Source organism: Synchytrium microbalum, assembly GCF_006535985.1.
Source record: "Synchytrium microbalum strain JEL517 chromosome Unknown SmJEL517_scf0044, whole genome shotgun sequence".
NCBI lineage: Eukaryota > Fungi > Chytridiomycota > Chytridiomycetes > Synchytriales > Synchytriaceae > Synchytrium > Synchytrium microbalum.
Window position 1 is genome coordinate 168,593 of NW_022158393.1, and position 18,931 is coordinate 187,523.

The following is an 18,931-nucleotide window of genomic DNA, read 5'->3' on the forward strand; positions in this document are numbered from 1 at the left end:
TATGTTACTGGAATTACGTTTGCGTTCAACATTTATTTCGGAGGGAACCCTCAAGGTACGGTGCAACAGCGAACAAACCTGTATTTTTTTCAATCTGTGGAACGTCTGGCAGCTTGCTTAGGAGATAGGGTGTCTGTGTCTATACCGCGGACTTTGAGTACCTGAATTGGTAATCCCTGGTCACTATTCCTTGTTAGTCCTGAAGCCTGTTCGAATCCGCAGTCTAGGTGTCCCGCACCAAACCCAAACAAGTTTTTTTTCAATAAGCATATTCAACTTTGAAGCGCGAAAGGAAGGAACAAGATTCTTCGGCGCTCTCCAAAAGCCCAACAAAACGGATAAAATAAAATCTTTGCAAAAGGCTCAATTTATGACGACTTGTTGATAATCCTCATACTGCACAGGTCAACCCCAGTCTCGCTCTGGCGTAATATATCCATGGAAGATTCCAAATAACGAATTTATCACACACTTTCACCTTCGCATTACTCACAAACCAGAGGGGCATCAATCCCATTCTATTTGTGAACGCCTTCAGGGTCTTCAGCCTCATTCGTGAGAGGACAACATGGTATAGTGTGAGAATCAGATCGTACAAGCATGGAATATGCCAGCCCGATTCTTAAGGTCCATGTTGCTTCGTGTGCACAGACAGTCTACTTTAATTTGTTCGACAATACACATCGAGGTCTCATTTCAACACATTCGTCAACGTGGGCATCCGTGCTTGAAATTAACTGCATCAGATCGCGAAAAGCTCGTTGCAGGCAAAGGCTTCTTTGCATTCCAATCAACAAAAAGACGAAATTGAAATTTTTGCAAACAGATTCAATTTATTACCACCTGCTGATAATCCTCATAATGTACAGCAGAAACCAGAGCCTCTGGCATTATATACCTATGAAAGACTTCTTCTGGCGGGAATTCTCTCCCAAATACAGAGTCATCATATACATTCACCTCAACATTATTCACAAAGCAATATTCATCAACCCCATTGAGATCAAAGACACCTTCAGTTTCAATCCTGAGACGAAACCACGGTATAGTGTGAGAATCAGGGTTGACAAGCATCAAGAATACCCGACCACTCTTCAGAAGCCAAGCTGCAGCTTCGATATGACCCTCCACCATCACGACATTCAGACGAGTTCCCTGCAAGATCTCAGGTCCGAATCTAGCGACTTCTCTACCAGCACGACCTGTAGCTTCAAATACTTCTGGATATGTAGGTTGTGGATGGAACCAGTACAAAATCCCTTTCGCGTCATTCATCAATGCTAAATACACCATCACTCGGATCTCCTTCTCGTTTGGCCAATGCGACCAATACGCTTCCTTCCCAAATCCTTGCAGTACAGCCCATAGAGGTTTATGTCTATCTATAGGAGCCAATTCTGCTTTAAAGGTTCGTAGACGAGTAGCAACGTCCATCAGTCGTCCTTCACACCCATCACAGCCACAGTCTCCATACGTGGCATTACAGACTGTATCGTGGAGAGTCGACCAGGTAGCGTTTATACCGACAGGATATGGATCTGTCAGTAATATATCGGCCGAGTGTGTATAGTATGCGGGCAGTGCGAGACAGTTTAGCACTAATGCGACTGGGTGATATGGATCCAGTTCTTTTATGAGTTCATATGCGGCTCTTGTTATATCAGGGCTATCCGAGACTCCCTAAGTGTGAATATGAATTTGGTTTGAGAATGTGATTCGAACAGTGAAGAGCTTTGTCTTCAAGAAACACGTAAAAGACAGGGCATTTCAAGACAATAACACTCACATCAGGCTCATCAGCCGTATACCAAACAGCTAGCGATTTACGGCGCCGAAACTCCAAGACCTGCTCTCTGACAGCTGTCAGATTCCTAAATGTATGACGCATGTCATACATGATCGTCAAATCAGCAGCCTCAGCAGCATCAAACAAGACATGCATGGCGGCAGCATCCTGATACGGCGGTACTGGATGTATCATGGTATTATCGGCCTTGGCCATCGTGACGACTCGTTTATACGGCATCTCAAACAGCCACGGCGACGAGGTATAATAGCCGTATTGGTATAATACGGCTTCTTCTGTGCTATCGGTTACTATATAGCCTTCCGGAATGAGCAGCTTCGTTATAGATCCTCCAAACGGGTTGACGGCAGGGAGGACTGACATGTTGACAGTTTGCGTTGCGACTGTTTCATTCGAGATTAGATCCGACAAGGTGGCTGTAAGACTATGCGGATTCAATCTCCTTTCAAAGGTATCCAGAGAAAAGAATACTTCGACCTCATCGCCATCTTTGCGTAATTCCATCACCAAATTGACAAATTCCATCCCCATATCCGCAGCCACACACCTAAACACATACGAGCTACGATTCTCACTCCATTTCTGACTTTTACCAACACCTCCATTATAAATCACTATAAAAGCACCTTCCGTCTCATTCGTATATGGTTGGATTTTCGGTTTGACTTGCAGGACTAATGTCGTGTTTTTCGGTGGTAATGGAGGAGATACGAGACCTGGATCTTGTTGGCCCTTCTTATATGGTTTGCCGCACCATGTTGGGATGTCTTCTTGGCAGTTCACACTGTCCAATGTCACGATCAGCGTCAACGTTAGCAATAAAGCGAGCTCAACTAGAGCGAACGAGGCTCTCATGACTATCCAGGCCTATAGGAAGACGAATCAGCTGAGAAGACTCTGCTGCATATGCAGATCTCAGCAACTCACTCGCAAACGATGGAATAGCAGTCAAGTAGCGAAGGCAAGTTTCTTGATATTTTTGTCCAATTGTCGATCGAGTGATCATCCATCAAAGACCGTAATTATCGTGTTAAAATCATCGACTGACCCATGCTTCCTCACTCTCGTCGTCATTAGGCCTCTCCTGCCATCACACCGCTGAGCATCTACTCGAGCCAGATCCAAGATGGCAAGCTTCGGCGCGACCCTTCTCAAGAACGGGTTATTGGGCATCTCGATACGCTTTTTCATGAGCTTTTCAACCATTATACTGCTAGTGAGTTTCGCTGCTTGTTTGAATGGTGGTCGATTGCAATTCAACTCCATAAGAAAAGTCGGATTTTGGCAAAGATCTATGATCATGGAAACTAAACAACCGAGAACTTTGAGTTTCTTGCTTTCAGAGTCCCAGTCAACGCATCGCCGCTCAACAATTCGTGTCTTGACACTACCTTTAATACTCACTATTAGAAAACCACCTCCATCACCACCCCACAATCCGCGGCCTCTACATCTGCGGCACAGTCGGCACCGGTAAATCCATGCTCATGGACATATTCTTCACCGCAACCCTCCAAGCCCACCTCCCCTCACGACGCACCCACTTCCACGAATTCATGCGCAGCGTGCACGCCCAACAGCACGAACTACGTGCTAGACGAGAATACCAGGGCTCGCTCGTCACGATCGGTGCACGGATAGCTGAGCAGACACCCATTCTAGCACTTGATGAGTTCCAGGTTACGGATATAGCGGATGCTATGATATTGCAGGGGTTGTTTAACTCGATATTCAAGGCTGGGGGTACACTCGTTACGACTAGCAATAGGAGGCCGGAGGGTCTGTATGAGAATGGGCTGAATAGGGGGCTGTTTGTGCCGTTTATTAAGACGCTGCAGGAGCGATGTGAGGTATTTGACTTGTATCCTTGCGAGTTTCGCAACATGCTCTACTCCTACGTACTTTTACCCTTACATAGGTGCACGACATGTCATCAGGCCCCGACTACCGCCTCCTAAAACGCGCCGCCTCCACCTCCTCCCAAAACTGGTTCCACCCAACATCACCTTCCACACTCACCTCCTTCGAATCCACCTACACATCCGCACGTGGTCCCTACACACCCATTCCAACCACCCTCCCCGTGCCTCCCGGCCGCACCATCGAAATCCCACTCGCAACACCAACAACAGCACGCTTCACATTCGCCCAGCTCTTCCAAACCCCATATGGCGCATCCGACTATACATCAATCTGCCAAAAGTATGGTAAAGGTGGAATATTCATTGACGGCTTCCCGCTCCTGAGCGTCGGCGACACGTCCGTCATCTCGGCCATGGATGTCGTGAGACGGGTGATCACGTTTGTGGATGTTGCGTATGAGGATGGGACACGGGTTGTCGTATCGGCGTCGGGGAGTATAGAAGAGACGTTTGGAAACGTCGCGCTGCCGAGCAATACTGTTAAAGGCACGACTGATGATAGTATCGAGATATCGGTTAGGAGGGGCGGTGGAGCATCGTCGTCGGCGGCGAATACGTTTGTGGATAATATGGAATGGAGTGCGACGGGGCTGGTGGGCAGGAGTCTAGCAACGAGTCTGGCGAGGAGTGAGGAGGAGTCGGCGCCTGTGAGGGAGGTCAAGTTTGCGGCAAAGAGGGCGATATCGAGGCTGCATGAGATGCAGAGTGATGAGTATCGGGAGCGTAGGCAATCTAAATAGAAGAAAAACAATAAAGAGGACAATTACATGATGAAACTTGCAGAGACACATATTTACATAGAGGGACAATCATGAAAAGCCATAGACACACATAGATATAAGTTTGATGCAAATATACTTTTTAGCCATTGTTTAAAAATGTACATTTTTTAAAAAAGTAGTTGTTGTTGATGTTTTACTACCAACCAAACAACAACTCGGAAGCCCTTTGCCATAACCCACCACTACTGGGTCTAACAGCAGCCATGACGTCTTCTATGTTACCATTAGCGGATGACGAAGGACCTATAGCATACCCTTGTTGTGGTTGTCTGGGCGTAGCTGGTCTCGGATTGACTGGTATTCCTACAGGCATCGACGATGGTGTGTGTGCTGTTCTAGCCGACGATGCTGATGATGCATCCAATAATGTATATGGCGTTGCTGCCGATCCAGAGGCACCGCTATTACTGCTGGATGGTATTGGCCTCCTCGCAGCACCTCCAGCTGACGTTGACGAGGCAGATCCATTCAGCATGAGACTTCCTAGACCAGTAGGACTCGCAGTGGTTGTAGACGAAACGATATTCGATAATCCTGTTTTAGGAGCCGCTATTTGGCAGGCGATTCTATAAGCACCAGCTGTTTCACCATCTAACCTGAGTCTAGCGGTTTCTGCTTGCTCATATGTGCGATATGTTACTTCGACCCAGTTGCCACCTTGTTCCATGTGTATGATTTCACCAAAGCTTTTTAAGTGGCCTTCGAGTTGGGATTTGTAGGCTTCAGGGCATCCAGTTACAATGATGGTTGTAGATTGTGGTGCAGCAGCAGCAGCTGGAGATCGGAATGGATTTGAGGGTGATGCTGGACGATTCAGAGGAGGAGCTGGGTTCATTGTTGGGTACACTTGAGTAGCTCCTATAAGATGAAACGAGTGTGTATTAGCTCATCGTACACGGTTCCATAAGGTTTTTTATGCCTTGAATAAGACATACCTAGCATACCACCCATGCTTGTACTAGCAGCAGAAGGCATACGATTCGATATTATAGCCGACGCCGACTCATACAAGCTACTAGCAGGGGGTGGTGCTTCACCCGATGCACTACCCCCACTATAATGCCTCGACGGCGATCCAGACGGGCTATTGCTATACTGTTCTCCATACTCGTCCGCATTATACGAGTTTCGGTTATACGACATTGTCGGGGAAACAGATCGGGGGATGTATGACCATGGCTGATTTGGCGCTGATCCAGTAGGTGATGCGAGCATGGGTGATCCATAGTCTGCAGATCGTTGGCGTGTGCGAGGGAGAGGAGCTAGACTGTCTGCTCCCAGATTACCGAGTGTGAATGAGGGCAGGAATTTGTCTGATTCCTTTGGTGGTGATGGCTGGATATTATATGGGTTTGGTGGCGGGTGGTAGAGTGGATGCTGATGATACTGCGATAGTGATTGATGTTGCTGTTGCTGCGACTGCCATCCACCTCCTTGATTGTATGGATTGTGCTGTTGGTAGTTATTATTATTATTCGGATATTGTTGGCCATACTGATGATGATGAGGTATCGGTATGCCGTTTGCGTGATTATATCCATTTGGATACTGCTGTGCATAGCCCTGTCCATATGGCTGCTGATAACCGCCATTCTGCTGGCCTCCATAATGCTGTTGTTGCTGGAGTTGATGATTTTGTTGGAACGGACTTGGATTTACAGCAGATTGGGAGGATTTAGGATAAAATCCATTCATTCCCAATATGCCATCTCCTCCTTGGTTTCTAGAAGCAGACGGTGTTGAAAACATGCCTATGCTGCCATTTCTTTCCATCGACCTGAATATATAAGAAGAACGAGTTAGGGTCTATAGCGAGATTGTTTGTTATGTGACTTGGTTTGCACTTACTGTAGCTGCAGTGAATATTGTATCAAGCCGAATCAAGATGGTTTACGTTGTAAGCGTAATGTCAACGGATGGTGACGACACTGCTCGTATGGTCAGCACAAGGCGAATTAAGATAAAATTACGTATTGCATGAGCTTTAACTTGTGAATATCATAGAGAGTATACGTGTTATTATACTTAAAACCGGCTTACAACACGTTACAGAGTACAGTGTTAGGTGTTGGGAGGTTTGGCAAGGAAACTAGAAAACTAGATTGCTGTATTCGGACGCGATATATTTTACATCTGAGGTCCGGTATTGAATCCCAAAAGTCGTACTATCGTACTACTATATGTAGTTTCATATGTTGCTCATCATATGTTGCTCATCATCTGCACCTCGGTCCTGATTAAGACTTGCGACTGACTGCTTACGCCAACGAAACTAGATAGCTAGTATCCTGGACGAACACTAGGCATTGAAGATGCATGGCGTTTGTCCTCGTCTACGCCATCTTACCCGACACAATACGTGATTTGTGACTGAACATCCAAAGAATGGCTGACAACATCCAAAGTGAAAGTGAACATTGAGCTGCAAGTAACTGGCTTGATCTTTAAATGCTTTAGTGAAGTCAATGATGTCTCCCCTATTGTTGGTCGTGCCCATTTGCTGCATAACATTATTTGCGGCATCCAAAAGTCGAAACTGCATTACTTTCCCCAACATTACGCATGATCTCTAACTATTTCGATGACACTAGAAATGGCTGAAAACATACTATCAACCATCTCCAACACGGAGCGCGGCATTGTCTCCTTTACACCTCGTGCAAGTAAACGCCTCCTAGTTGTTCGCAACGTACGCATATTACGGTACAAGGAGCGACTCCTCCTAGCCACCACCTCTGAATCGTCACACGCTCGAGTCATGGTATGAGGGTCGCTTCCTGTGACGCATTGAGTAAAACAAAGGGTTCAGGTCATTCATCACATTCAAAATATTGTGGTGAATGAGACCAAGGCTGCTCTGCGCGGTAGTTTGGTATGCTCGGGTTACGTGGGCCAAGGAAAGTAAACCTGCAACCCCTCTGCAGTACCAGGAACGGCAGATTTTTGTGAACGGCACTCTCCTTAGTGAGCTTTCTGCGAAGTAGGCACTGATACATCGATCCCAATACTGTGAATGCAAGCATATGATTTCTCTGACTCTCTTTCTGGCCTTACTTTAAGGGATACTTTTGGGGCTCGCTTTATCCGTACTCTTTTAACGTATGCACCGTTTCATTGAGGCCTTGTTTCGTTATAAAGCAGTCACAACATTATTTCAATGACAATATCATCATGCATATTACGAGTTACATACAGTACAAAGCACTACACCAAATGTGAGTGCGACATTGCCAAAAGCCTTGGTCACTTCTGTTCCTACATGCGAATGCTACTTAATTTAACCCTCCAGTGCAATTTGAGCGTCTAATCGTGAGATCCAGGCTCCATTCCTTGGTCATCATCTTGACCTGCATCGTCTTCATTAGCGTCTTCTGCTTCTCCGTCATCTTCATCAGATTCGTCATTGAATTCATCATGCCTACATTAGGGAGGTATTAGAGTCGTCGCTTCATTGTACTGCGAGTCTACAAAGCAAGCCTTACGTAGTTTCAGAAGAATCCACAACCATCTTTGACGATGTCGTAGGTTTGGTCATTTGTTGAGCAGCCAATTGCATTTCGTACGCCTTTAATTAGCAAACACAGCATCAGTAAAATGCCCCGTCCACCGCAAGAAACTCAAACACAACTTACAGCCTTCCTCTCCTCATGCAGCCGATCAACCCGAAGCTTCTCTTCCCCCGACACCATATTCATCTTCCCAATTTTATCCGGCGTCTTTATACGTTCCCGTATCCGTTGCCGCATAGTCTTGCCATCGTCTGCTACATTCATGGATTTCACCTTGTTGGTGATATCGTCGAGATCTAATGATCCGGTTTTGAGTTGGAGTTGCTGCCGAACACGTTCAGCGTAGCGCTTCATATCTTCACCGCCAAGACTACGATGATAGTAGAAACGAAGGTTTAGTATAGAATTGCCAGAGCTTTCAGCACCAACTTCATTCCAGTACCCAGTTGACACATATCTCTCGGTCCGTTCAAGCAAATCTACAAGATCCGCAGCAGGCATTCTACTCAAATCTGGCTTCCTATTCTCTGAAGAGGTCTGCACCTGCGGCTGTCGATGCTTTGACGCTTCTTTGTTCGATGATGATGGGATTGTTGCGGGGTTTCCAAACAAGAATTGAGCAGCGACACTATCTTCTCCCCGTGTCAATGAATTCCAAGCTTGCCGAGAGTCTCCTTTGGGCTGTATGGACACTTCCTTAAGAAGCTTGGACAACCCAAATTCGTCCTCCATATTTCGTTGAATCAGCTGCCACTTAGAAGACCTTCCAAGCGATGGCAGAGCAGACTACGATGATTGACATATGTAAGTTTACTGAACGATGGCGTCAAGAAACTGACTGGAACTTACCTGTACTTTGTAGCAAAACCCCGCTACTCGCAGGATTCATATCTTGGAAGATTGAGGCATTTCATTGAGGTTACGGATATGAGGTACCGGAAATTATACTTTTATACCAGTTCATATTGCATTGGACGTGTCAATCACGTCGTTTTGTTGTTATTGGGATGGATTTTTCGCTCACATTAATCACCTTTTTAAACACAGGACACTATTCGCAACAGACAGCCAACTTGAAGCATCAAAACAACTGATTGCTGATTATAAAGCTGGAAAAATTACAAATGTGGATGAAGAAATGCTATGGAATGCTAAGAAACGTAAAATACTCAATACCCAACCGACAAAAAACCAGTCTTCCATCACTGAACATCACCTTTCCTTCAAATGTAGTGATTGATAGTACCTTCCACCCAGACACGGGTGAAAAAGTATTCCTGCCATTCAGAATGGCATGTTTTGTGCCAACGAATGTAGCCATTATTATGGGCATGCTTGTACCGAATCCTGGAATGGGGTCGATTATCTTTTGGCAGTGGATGAATCAGAGCGTCAAGTAAAGAATTGAGAGATTCCAGTTATGCATATGTCCTAGTAGCGATTTTTTTTCTCACGGTTAACTTGCCTACTAGTGTCGCATTTAACTACTTTAATGCCAACAAGACCACCAAGCTGGAAACTTCTGAAGTGGCTGGTAAGCTCAGCAGGGCTTCACTCGGCTTCATTCTTGTCTCAACACTATCACACAATAGCATCATACGGATCTGCAGTACTCGCATCATGTGGGATAGCAGTTGGCCTGAACGAGTACGTAAAGAGAATCAAGAACGTGTCGCCGGCGACCAGAGCCTTGATTTCTCGCATGGTGCCATTCGCTGCTGTGGCCGGTGCTGGTACCGTTAATGTGTTTTTGATGAGGCAAAAAGAACTGAGGTACTAGATACTGCCCATTAAGTGGTCAATTCAGAGGAACTAACTTAGGTTTATATGCAGGGATGGTATAACAGTGACTGATTCAGAGGGTAAAGCTGTGGGGGCTTCGACACGGGCAGGGTGGATGGCTGTTAGTCAGGTACGAGTTTTGTTGGTATTGTGTGTTCATTGCCACGCCCGAGTGACCTTTTTTCGTGCTAGGTCGCTATATCACGTATCGCAACAGCATTCCCAGCCCTAATGGTGCCGGGATACATCCTATCAAAGCTGGAAACTCAGGCCTGGTTTAGGAATAACCCGCGTCTTGCAGCTCCCATCAATCTGGGTATACCACCATTATAATTTGGCGACTATTTCTTCAACAAGATACTCACATATCTCTCTCTTAGCTACGATAACACTGTCTCTGGCAGCAGCTTTACCGTGTGCCGTGGCCCTGTTTCCACAGAGGGCAGAGATTTCTGTTGCTTCTCTGGAAGCAAAGTTCAGAGGACTCAAGGATTCGGCTGGACGGCCGGTTGAGAAGTTATATTTTAATAGAGGGTTGTGAGTTCGTATACTATAGTAATGTTGACGCCCAATAATATATGGTGGTTTCGACAGCAAGTTTCAACATCAAAGGAAGACGTATCGAAATAGTTTTGAATTGCTGGATTATTTGATATTTGAAGCGTTCACGATACGTTATGATCGAAACAATTCCAACTTGTCAAAAGCGACATCGACGCGTCATATTTCTGCAAAAACACAAAACTCTGGCGTCAGGAGCTTTACGGCAAAGAAGCCCGAGACATCGTGACGGTGACATTGAGTTGAAGGATTTAATTCATAGCCAGGTAATTATTCCATTTCATTTGAAATCGGTTGACGCTATACCGTTGATTGTTCACTATTGATTATGATTTAATGCGTTGAATTGTAAGCTTAACGAACACGTCAATGAACTTCCCACTTACAATTTCTAAACATTATATACGAACTTTAGAATACAATGTCTCAACAACGTGCTCCAGACACGTCCGAAGATGCTCCACTTCTGGAAAACCAGTCATCATCAACACGCCAAAGATTCGAAGCCAGCTCGAAACGCGCTTATTGGATTGTGCTAGCCGTGGTGCTGGCCATATTGGGATTTCTTGCGTTGTGGATTGTCGCGCCTGGTCGTGATCAAGATGTGGGTTGAGCCGATTTGCAGAATTACGGTTGTGAATGTTTGGAATGTTAATTGATAGTTCTCTTTGTCGTTTTGGTAGAATGAGATGCCATGTTTGACTGCGGAATGTGTTGTTGCATCAGCACGGATTATTAAAGCTATGGATGCTACTGTTGATCCTTGTGGTATAGCTGCTCTCCACCTGTCCTTTTTTTGTTTGTTTGTAAGGATTACTCATTTCAAAACGCTCATTCAGCTTCCAACCACTAGACGACTTTTACGAGTACTCTTGCGCAGGCTGGATCCAATCTCATCCACTCCCACCATCGAAATCACGCATTGGGACATTCGATGACCTCCAAGACGAAAACCAACTAGTCCTCAAAACCGTCCTTGAATCAAAATACATTCAAGACCCAAACCTTACCGACCCAGAACAACAAAAAGCCGATAAAACCATATTCACAAACATCCAAAACCTGTACAAGTCGTGTATGAACGAAACCACAATTGATGCTCGAGGTGCAGCACCGCTCCAAGCCTTAATCAAACAGGCATCGCAGTACTTCCCGCTTGCTGATACAAAAGGCAAAATATCAAGTGCCAATTTCACGAAAGCTGTTGCGCTTTGGCATGACTATGGGTTAGGACCATTTTTTGATTTGTATGTTGGGCCAGATGCAAAGGAGCCTGAAGTCAATGTTATTACGATGACGCAGAGTGGACTTGGACTGCCTTCTAAAGACTACTATAAGGATGATAAGGTTCTTGCCGTGTATCAGTCTGGTATCGATGAGATTGCGTCGCTCTTGTCGTTGAGTGAATTGGTGGCTTGGAATGTTAGTGGGTTTGGAGCTGGTGTTGTGGCATTTGAGAAAGCAGTCGCTAAAGTTTCTTGGGATCCGTAAGTAAATTATTGTATGCAGTTTCGTATTGTCGTCTTCTTTGCTCACCTGACACTCTGTTTCTTTCATGTAGCGTCGACTTGCAAACACCCGGCCTCACATACAACCCATACAACATCAGCCAACTCGCCACACTCTCTTCCTCAATTGTATGGGACACGTACTTTGGCACACGATTCCCAAAAGCGAAATTCCCAGACGTCAACAAACCAAACACTGTCGTAATCGTTGAACCACCATCATATTACTCGAATCTCACAGCCGTAATTCAAAGCACCAAACCCGTCGCACTACAGAATTACATGCTGTGGCATTTGATTAAAAGATATGCCAAAGTATCGTCGGCTACTATACGAGCACCGATTCGAAAGATTGAGGCTCAATTGACTGGTAGTTTGGTTGAACCACCTCGATATGAGACTTGTTTGAGGACGGTGGATGGGATTGTTGGGATGCCTGTTGGCAAGTATTTTGTTCAGAAGGCTTTTGGAGGTATGCGGTTGGAACGAGTTCTAAACAAGTTTGAGCTGATTGTTTGTAATTGACAGTCGCCTTTTGTTCTACGCCTTGCTCAATCAAAAATCTCACTTTTCCTGTCTCAAACTAGCGGAATCAAAACTAGCAGTAGAGCGAGGAATCGATAACGTAAAACAGTCAATGATTGACCGATTACAGAGCTTGCCATGGATTGACGCCGAAACACGTAAAGAAGCTATCGAAAAAGTCAAGACGCTACGCCGCAAGATAGGATATCCAGACTATATCCTGAATCCAACCGACGTGGCAGCCAAATATAACGGGTTGATTGACTTTCAGGCTGCCAAGTACTTTGAAAACTTTTTCAAGAGTACGGAATGGGAGACTCAAGACAATCTCGCTAATATCTTGAAGCCTGTTGATTTCGATGAGTTTGACATGTCGCCTGCGACGGTGAATGCATATTATAATCCTCCGTGAGTAGTGGAGTTGGTAGCCAATAATTTATATATCACTGGTGACTGAACATATCCTGACTGTTTTTTGCTTTTGTAGACTTAACGAAATAGTATTCCCAGCTGGAATCCTTCAAGGTGGTTTCTACGGTCACGGCGTCCCTGTATATCTGAATTATGGAGGCATCGGTTCTGTTATTAGGTAACGAGAGAATGACGAGGCTTCCCGATATCATTTGGTGTTTGCTGGGAATGTTTCGACTTTTCCCTGACCCGATTTTCGCTGATTTAGTCATGAATTGACTCATGCATTTGACAATAACGGGAGAGGCAAGTTAAATCGCCTGTTGAGGCTTATCGAGTTGTTAATTTTTGTTGGCAACTAAAGTTAAAGACTTTCCAATCCTTGTGTTTTTTCAGAGTTTGATTCTAAAGGCAGGCTGCGAGACTGGTGGACGAATGCTACTGCTGTTGAGTTTGAAAGTAAGTGCATTTCGCGAACTTATTATTACAGTCGATTCTTAGTGACCTCGTCCGTTACGCAGAGCTGGCTACTTGTTTCGTTGACCAATATGGGAATTATACAGTCTTGGATCCTTCTGGAGTGCCTCAGCATCTTAATGGAGAGTTGACTCTTGGGTGAGTAGCAAAAGAATGTTCGAGCTTCTTTAGTTACGATTACAACACAAAACTTGGACCTCTCTCTCATGACATGTACCGTCGCACTCACCAACCTCTCTACACCTATCACTAGCGAAAATCTAGCTGATAACGGCATCATGAGATCTTACGAGTCGTATCAAATGGAATTAGCCAAGGATCCAAACACAAACAACTTGCTAATGCCTGGTCTGACTCAACTATCTCGCGACCAGCTCTTTTACATCTCGTTTGCGCAAGTTTGGTGTGGAACTGTGACTCCACAGCAAAGTATTGTGAGATTGAGGACGGATCCGCATTCGCCTGTAAGACATTGTTAGCTTGTTTTACCACTTTTTTTGTTTGCTAACGAGGACGTTGGAATTTATTGATAGGGCCGATTCCGTGTAAATGGAGTCGTATCAGACTCTCCACACTTTGCCAAGACTTTCTCATGTCCAGCCGGTTCGAATATGAACCCGGTGGACAAGTGTTTGCTCTGGTGAGCGAGATGCTTGTGTGTGTATATTTTCTGTAAAAGAAAACGAAAAAACTTGTATCTGGTAAGAAAAAGTTTGAAAATGAAATATGATGGAAGAAGAATCCAGAATGGATTTGGATGTGGTGTCGAGTTGCTGTTTGTGAGCGACAAAAAACATGGACGACCAAGTTTGGATTCGGACAGATGCACTGCGAGAAGCACGAGGTACACATTGTGCTAGTAATTTGATGGGATTTTATTCGTAGCGAAGCAAGGTCTTCTAATTAGAAAAAATGCTGAAGCTTCACAGTCGCTGCTGCTCATTGACATGTTCTACTATGAACCGTGCTGTCAGCGCTTGATCTGGTGAGCAACTTACACTGTGTGTATACAAATCCAAATCCAAACACTTTGTAACCGACAAGAAGCAATTTGAAATGAATGGCATTTTGGTAAAAGCAATGCAAGATTGAATCTGTTGCCTTCAGAGCAGAAACAAAAAAATGCACTGAGTAGTTCACCATGGTTGCGAGACGAATTGCGAAACCGGGCAACTTGATACCAATGGAGCTAGAGAATGCTTTCGTGGTGACGTTGAGCAGATTTCATATATAAGGCCATCTTAGTAGTTTTACAGCTCATGATTGAAAGATTCGTTTTGTGAACTTGAACGGGTGGTGGTGATTTACTCGAAAATGCATTTGAATACCGTTCAGAGGTGGTTTTTTGCGAGGTGCAGTAGCTTGCTAGTCCTGATCAGGAGTAGAAAGCAGCATAAACGAGCAAAAAAACCCCCTATTTGTGAGTATGAATTGTGCTTCACCACAGTTGTGACTAGACATTCAGCTAGTTCTCCAATTTCTGCATCATGAATTCATATCCGGTTTGATTCATAAGTTACGTACCCAAGTTCGAAAAAAGGGGTTTGAGTGGCATTGCGCTTGTTCACGTATCAAATTCTGACAGACAAAAAAAGCTGCTAAAAGCTCGTAAAGAGTCTCAAGAGTTGAGTTGATGCCACCATTGTTGAGCTACTATACTATATACACTCTCAATGCATTAACCCTCACAACAACACCACCTCCACACCACACGCTCAACCTACAATGACCTCTTCCCCCTCGGCCGACACCCAGCATGTCTGATCGGCGTCACATCCGAAATCCTCCCAATCTTCAACACTCCCATCCGAATGGCTCTAAACGCTTGTTCGCGTCCCGGTCCAAAGCCCTTCAGGATAACATGCATCTGCGGCACCATACTAATCCCCTTCGCCTTAACCTTTTCCGTGAGCGATACAGCAGCCTGATACCCAGCATCTGATGTTCCTCGTGCTGCTTTACGGAGCCCTACACTGCCAGACGACGTCCAGCATAATACGTTTCCCTCGTGTGATGCGAGGGTGAGGAGGGTGTTGTTGCGACCTGCGTTTATGTGGAGACGGTACATTGGTGTTTCTGATGATGGGGGTTCGTGTGTGAATGCTGGCTTGTTTGTGTTGGTACTGTTTGGGTGTGGGTTTACGAGGGATGGATAGTTGCTGGTACTAGTATTACTGCGTTTGAATTTCGAGTCTAGATTGAATAGCGATGCCTGAGTTTGTTTTGTTTCGAGTCTCATGAGCGACTGCATGATGAAGTCTGTTGTTCGTTTAGCTTTTTTGGCTGGTGGTATTGATGGTGCATCCGATATGAATGATGCATGGGCATCTGATGTAGATGGCTGTGCTGCTTCTCCCTGCTGTATTATAGGTGATGGCTGTTTACTACTGCTATTATTGTCTCCATTGGATGTCGAGTATCGGTTTACCGTGCTGATACCAGGCAGTGGGAGAGACGGTATCCTAGCCTGTTTACATCCTCTAGACAAGGTATTCATCATGGGAGCTCGCATACTGCTCTGCATTTTCGTTCCCTGATAGCTTCTGTTGGTGTTTTGATGCTTTTTTTTGGTTCAAGAAAGAATTGGATTTAAGATGTTGAATTCAGTATGCGGTCAATAGAGTATAGACATACAGTATTGATTTCAAAGTCATTTAACGCGTCATGTACCAATTTCGACCTGGTTTACTTCTCCTAGCAGCGAACATCTTGATATAATACAGAGACATGTCTGGCGTCACGTCTGAGGAAACCACTCTATCTGTGCTAACGGCACGCGGTAATTTCATCAAAGTATCATGCATGGTATGCAAAACCGTCGTTCTCTTTATATTCACATTTGGTTGTCGACTCACAATTCGTGTTGTTGGGACATTGCTGCTTCCTTTCCACTCAACAGTACACTAACACGTCCGCAACCAATCTCACAGATATGGCGTGGACCCGCTAAAGGAATCCCAACTGTCTGCTGCCATGGTCTCGCTCGTAACGGGTAGCATCAACCATCATCACCACACGTTACACTTAAAGCTCACACCGTATCTTATAGACGAGACTTTGACAAACTCGCTGCCCACCTCGCAGCAACCACAAGCTCCGCTGTCTACTGCCCAACAATGCCCGGCCGTGGCACATCGCCCGATCTGCCTCACAAAGAGGACTATGGCTTCCCACTGTATCTAAGCATTGCTGCCCATCTAACCGCATTGCTTGGTCCCATCAACTGGGTTGGGACGTCAATGGGCGGGTTTATGGGGATGATGACTGCTGCTGCCCGTGAGTTTGTTGTGATGTTATTGCTTTGCAAGTTCGTCAAGACTGGGGCAGCACTTTCCTTTGCACGGTACTTACACAACCGGTTCATTCCAGCTGGCAACCAGATCAGGAAACTTGTCCTGAACGATATCGGACCGCTCTCGAAAGCAGAGGCGCTGAAGAGGATACACGGCTACGTGGCGAAATCGTATTCGTTTCCGGACTTGAAGGGTGTTGAAACGTATTTCAAAACGACATACCCGTTTGGTACACTTACTGGTAACGCTCTTTGCCTTAATGTTTGGAATTCCAATACACTGTATGCTAACACACACTTTTGCAACAAATTAATTTAACACCCTAGATGAAGAATGGCAGCACTTTGTGACATACGGCCACCGCACCAACCCTGACGGCACGTTCGGACTCGCGCACGATCCCAACATTGCGCATGGGATGGAGAATGCTGTGGATGTCAACCTGTGGTTTATCTACGATTTGGTTAAGTGTCCAGTGCTGTTGCTGAGGGGGGAGAAGTCTGATGTGCTGTTGAGCGAGACGGCAAAGGAGATGACGGAGAGAGGGCCTAAGGCGCGGCTGATTACTTATGCGGGGATTGGACATGCGCCGCCGCTGGTTAAGGTGGAGCAGATTGGGGATGTGGAGAGGTTTTTGAGGGAGGAGTAGTAACATTTTTTATAGCTTAATGAGATATACAAATACAATTTTTTACATGTGAGTATGTAAATATGAGGTTTCTGTTTTCAGGACACCAGATTATGTGCAAATCAATGCAACAAAAAAAAAAAGCGACTAGTGTGTTTCATCCAATGCTCTCAACCTGCGCGACAGCATGCTCCTCCATATATGCCACATCTGCCTCCAAATCCCCACTCACACAATCCGCACCACACGTATACACAAGCACAGTCCCGAAATCCATCCCCTGTGCATTAGCCTCCAACCACGTATTGAAATCCTGTACCTTCTCAGGACTCTTCCCCTTGTGACTCCCACCGGCAAACTTCTCCGTCGGCAGCACAGACAATATCCCAGGCATGAGCTGGCACTCGTATACCCTTGCAGCGCCACAGTTCTCACATGCCGGCGGTATGCTCTTACTATATACCTGAGCAGCGACGTCATCTCCACAAAACAGTAACGGGGTTCCGTTAAACTGGTATCGGATACACTGACTGGCGTCCTCTGCAGTGACTGTTTTGAGGAATTTGTGGAGGAGTTTGTCAACTCCTTTTGCGTAATTCTTTTCGTATGATTCTGGTGCCCATGCGGATGTACCGTTGTCTGATGACGGTGCTTCGAAATCCTTGGCTGTTTTTTGGTATTCGGATAGTAGGGACTGCTCGTGCGAGAAGTCGTCGGGTTTGGTTGGTACTGGGGTGTAGAATTCGATTGAGTGGGGTGGGAAGGAAGGGAGTTGGGTCCAGGCTATGCAAATAAGAGTTGAGTATGGATTTTCTTGTTGCGGTTTTATTGGTGCCAAAAAAGTCAAAGGAGGTGCGCCACGGATACCTGAAGATGGAATATTTATCACCGGCTCTACGCAAATCTCCGCAGTAGCAGCCACCATACCCGCACTCGGCAATGCGTTACTCTCTGCATCCTGCTTCACACTACAACTACTCCTCACAGTCCCCACTTCCAACACGACAGTATCCTCTTTAGCTTTAAGCAGATCCTTGATTTCCAGCGCACTCGTAAGAGAATTCACACTGCTGCTTGCAGCTGGTTCATCATCGGCCCAGTCATCGACAGCCTGAAAAGTGCCAAAAAAGGGTGTCTGTAAGTTTCTCATTCACATTTACTTGGCGATCCCAGCATCCCACTCACAGGAAACAATGTATTCGCCCAAGTTGAAGCAGTAGCCACAACTTTAGGCTTCTCATCCACCTCAACAGCAGGCTTGACTTCAACCCTCTCTCGAGGCTCGACATACTCGTGTCCTCTCAACACTCTCCAACTAAATAGCAAAAGAGATCATTCAGTTGCCTGTCATCGCATAAAGACGGCACAACTCCACACGTATACCTCCCAGGCCTCTTCATACACACTCGTGAATTACATCCAAAGACATACAAGATTCTGCCCATGGTCTTCCGGTCTGGGTTTGGAGCTTGGATTTGAGCGATGAGGAAGAGAGGGGATGTGCATGATGAGCACGTTGGTATGTGGTTTGGTGGTGGGTGGTGTCGTAGCCAGACCTGTAATAAAGAATAAAAAAAAGGTTGAGATGATGATCATGGAGTGCAGAGAGAGCATTTAAGAGGTACTTACTGGGCTTCCTCCAATGCGATCAGTGTATGCATCAATTTCTGCTTGTGGGAGTGGAGCGACTGGTACGGATATTTGCAAGCTCATTGTGAGCACTTGA

At 45.6% G+C, this 18,931-nt stretch overlaps 5 protein-coding genes across 5 annotated transcripts; 3 read left to right on the forward strand and 2 right to left on the reverse strand.

The window, feature by feature from the left end:
- Window positions 1-3,288: 3,288 nt before the first annotated feature.
- On the forward strand, window positions 3,289-4,469 carry SmJEL517_g05218 (uncharacterized protein; the record flags this gene model as incomplete). The annotated part of the gene is made up of 2 exons (XM_031171144.1): window positions 3,289-3,657; window positions 3,726-4,469. The coding sequence occupies 2 exons, from the start codon at window positions 3,289-3,291 to the stop codon at window positions 4,467-4,469; spliced, it is 1,113 nt and encodes a 370-aa protein (XP_031022905.1).
- Window positions 4,470-8,793: 4,324 nt separating this feature from the next.
- SmJEL517_g05219 (uncharacterized protein) lies at window positions 8,794-10,343 on the forward strand (the record flags this gene model as incomplete). Its single annotated transcript, XM_031171145.1, has 9 exons — window positions 8,794-8,824; window positions 8,883-8,952; window positions 9,068-9,180; window positions 9,254-9,416; window positions 9,493-9,554; window positions 9,613-9,793; window positions 9,854-9,932; window positions 9,995-10,118; window positions 10,183-10,343. 9 exons carry the CDS (start codon window positions 8,794-8,796, stop codon window positions 10,341-10,343), a joined length of 984 nt encoding a protein of 327 aa, XP_031022904.1.
- A 441-nt stretch (window positions 10,344-10,784) lies between these two features.
- On the forward strand, window positions 10,785-13,928 carry SmJEL517_g05220 (uncharacterized protein; the record flags this gene model as incomplete). The annotated part of the gene is made up of 10 exons (XM_031171146.1): window positions 10,785-10,967; window positions 11,047-11,131; window positions 11,217-11,850; window positions 11,925-12,343; window positions 12,459-12,804; window positions 12,884-12,985; window positions 13,223-13,266; window positions 13,329-13,422; window positions 13,538-13,748; window positions 13,818-13,928. The coding sequence occupies 10 exons, from the start codon at window positions 10,785-10,787 to the stop codon at window positions 13,926-13,928; spliced, it is 2,229 nt and encodes a 742-aa protein (XP_031022878.1).
- Window positions 13,929-15,004: 1,076 nt separating this feature from the next.
- SmJEL517_g05221 (uncharacterized protein) lies at window positions 15,005-15,808 on the reverse strand (the record flags this gene model as incomplete). The annotated part of the gene is made up of 1 exon (XM_031171147.1): window positions 15,005-15,808. The coding sequence occupies one exon, from the start codon at window positions 15,806-15,808 to the stop codon at window positions 15,005-15,007; it is 804 nt and encodes a 267-aa protein (XP_031022879.1).
- Window positions 15,809-17,362: 1,554 nt separating this feature from the next.
- Window positions 17,363-18,918, reverse strand: SmJEL517_g05222 (uncharacterized protein; the record flags this gene model as incomplete). The annotated part of the gene is made up of 5 exons (XM_031171148.1): window positions 17,363-17,988; window positions 18,073-18,316; window positions 18,391-18,520; window positions 18,589-18,761; window positions 18,835-18,918. The coding sequence occupies 5 exons, from the start codon at window positions 18,916-18,918 to the stop codon at window positions 17,363-17,365; spliced, it is 1,257 nt and encodes a 418-aa protein (XP_031022880.1).
- Window positions 18,919-18,931: the final 13 nt, after the last annotated feature.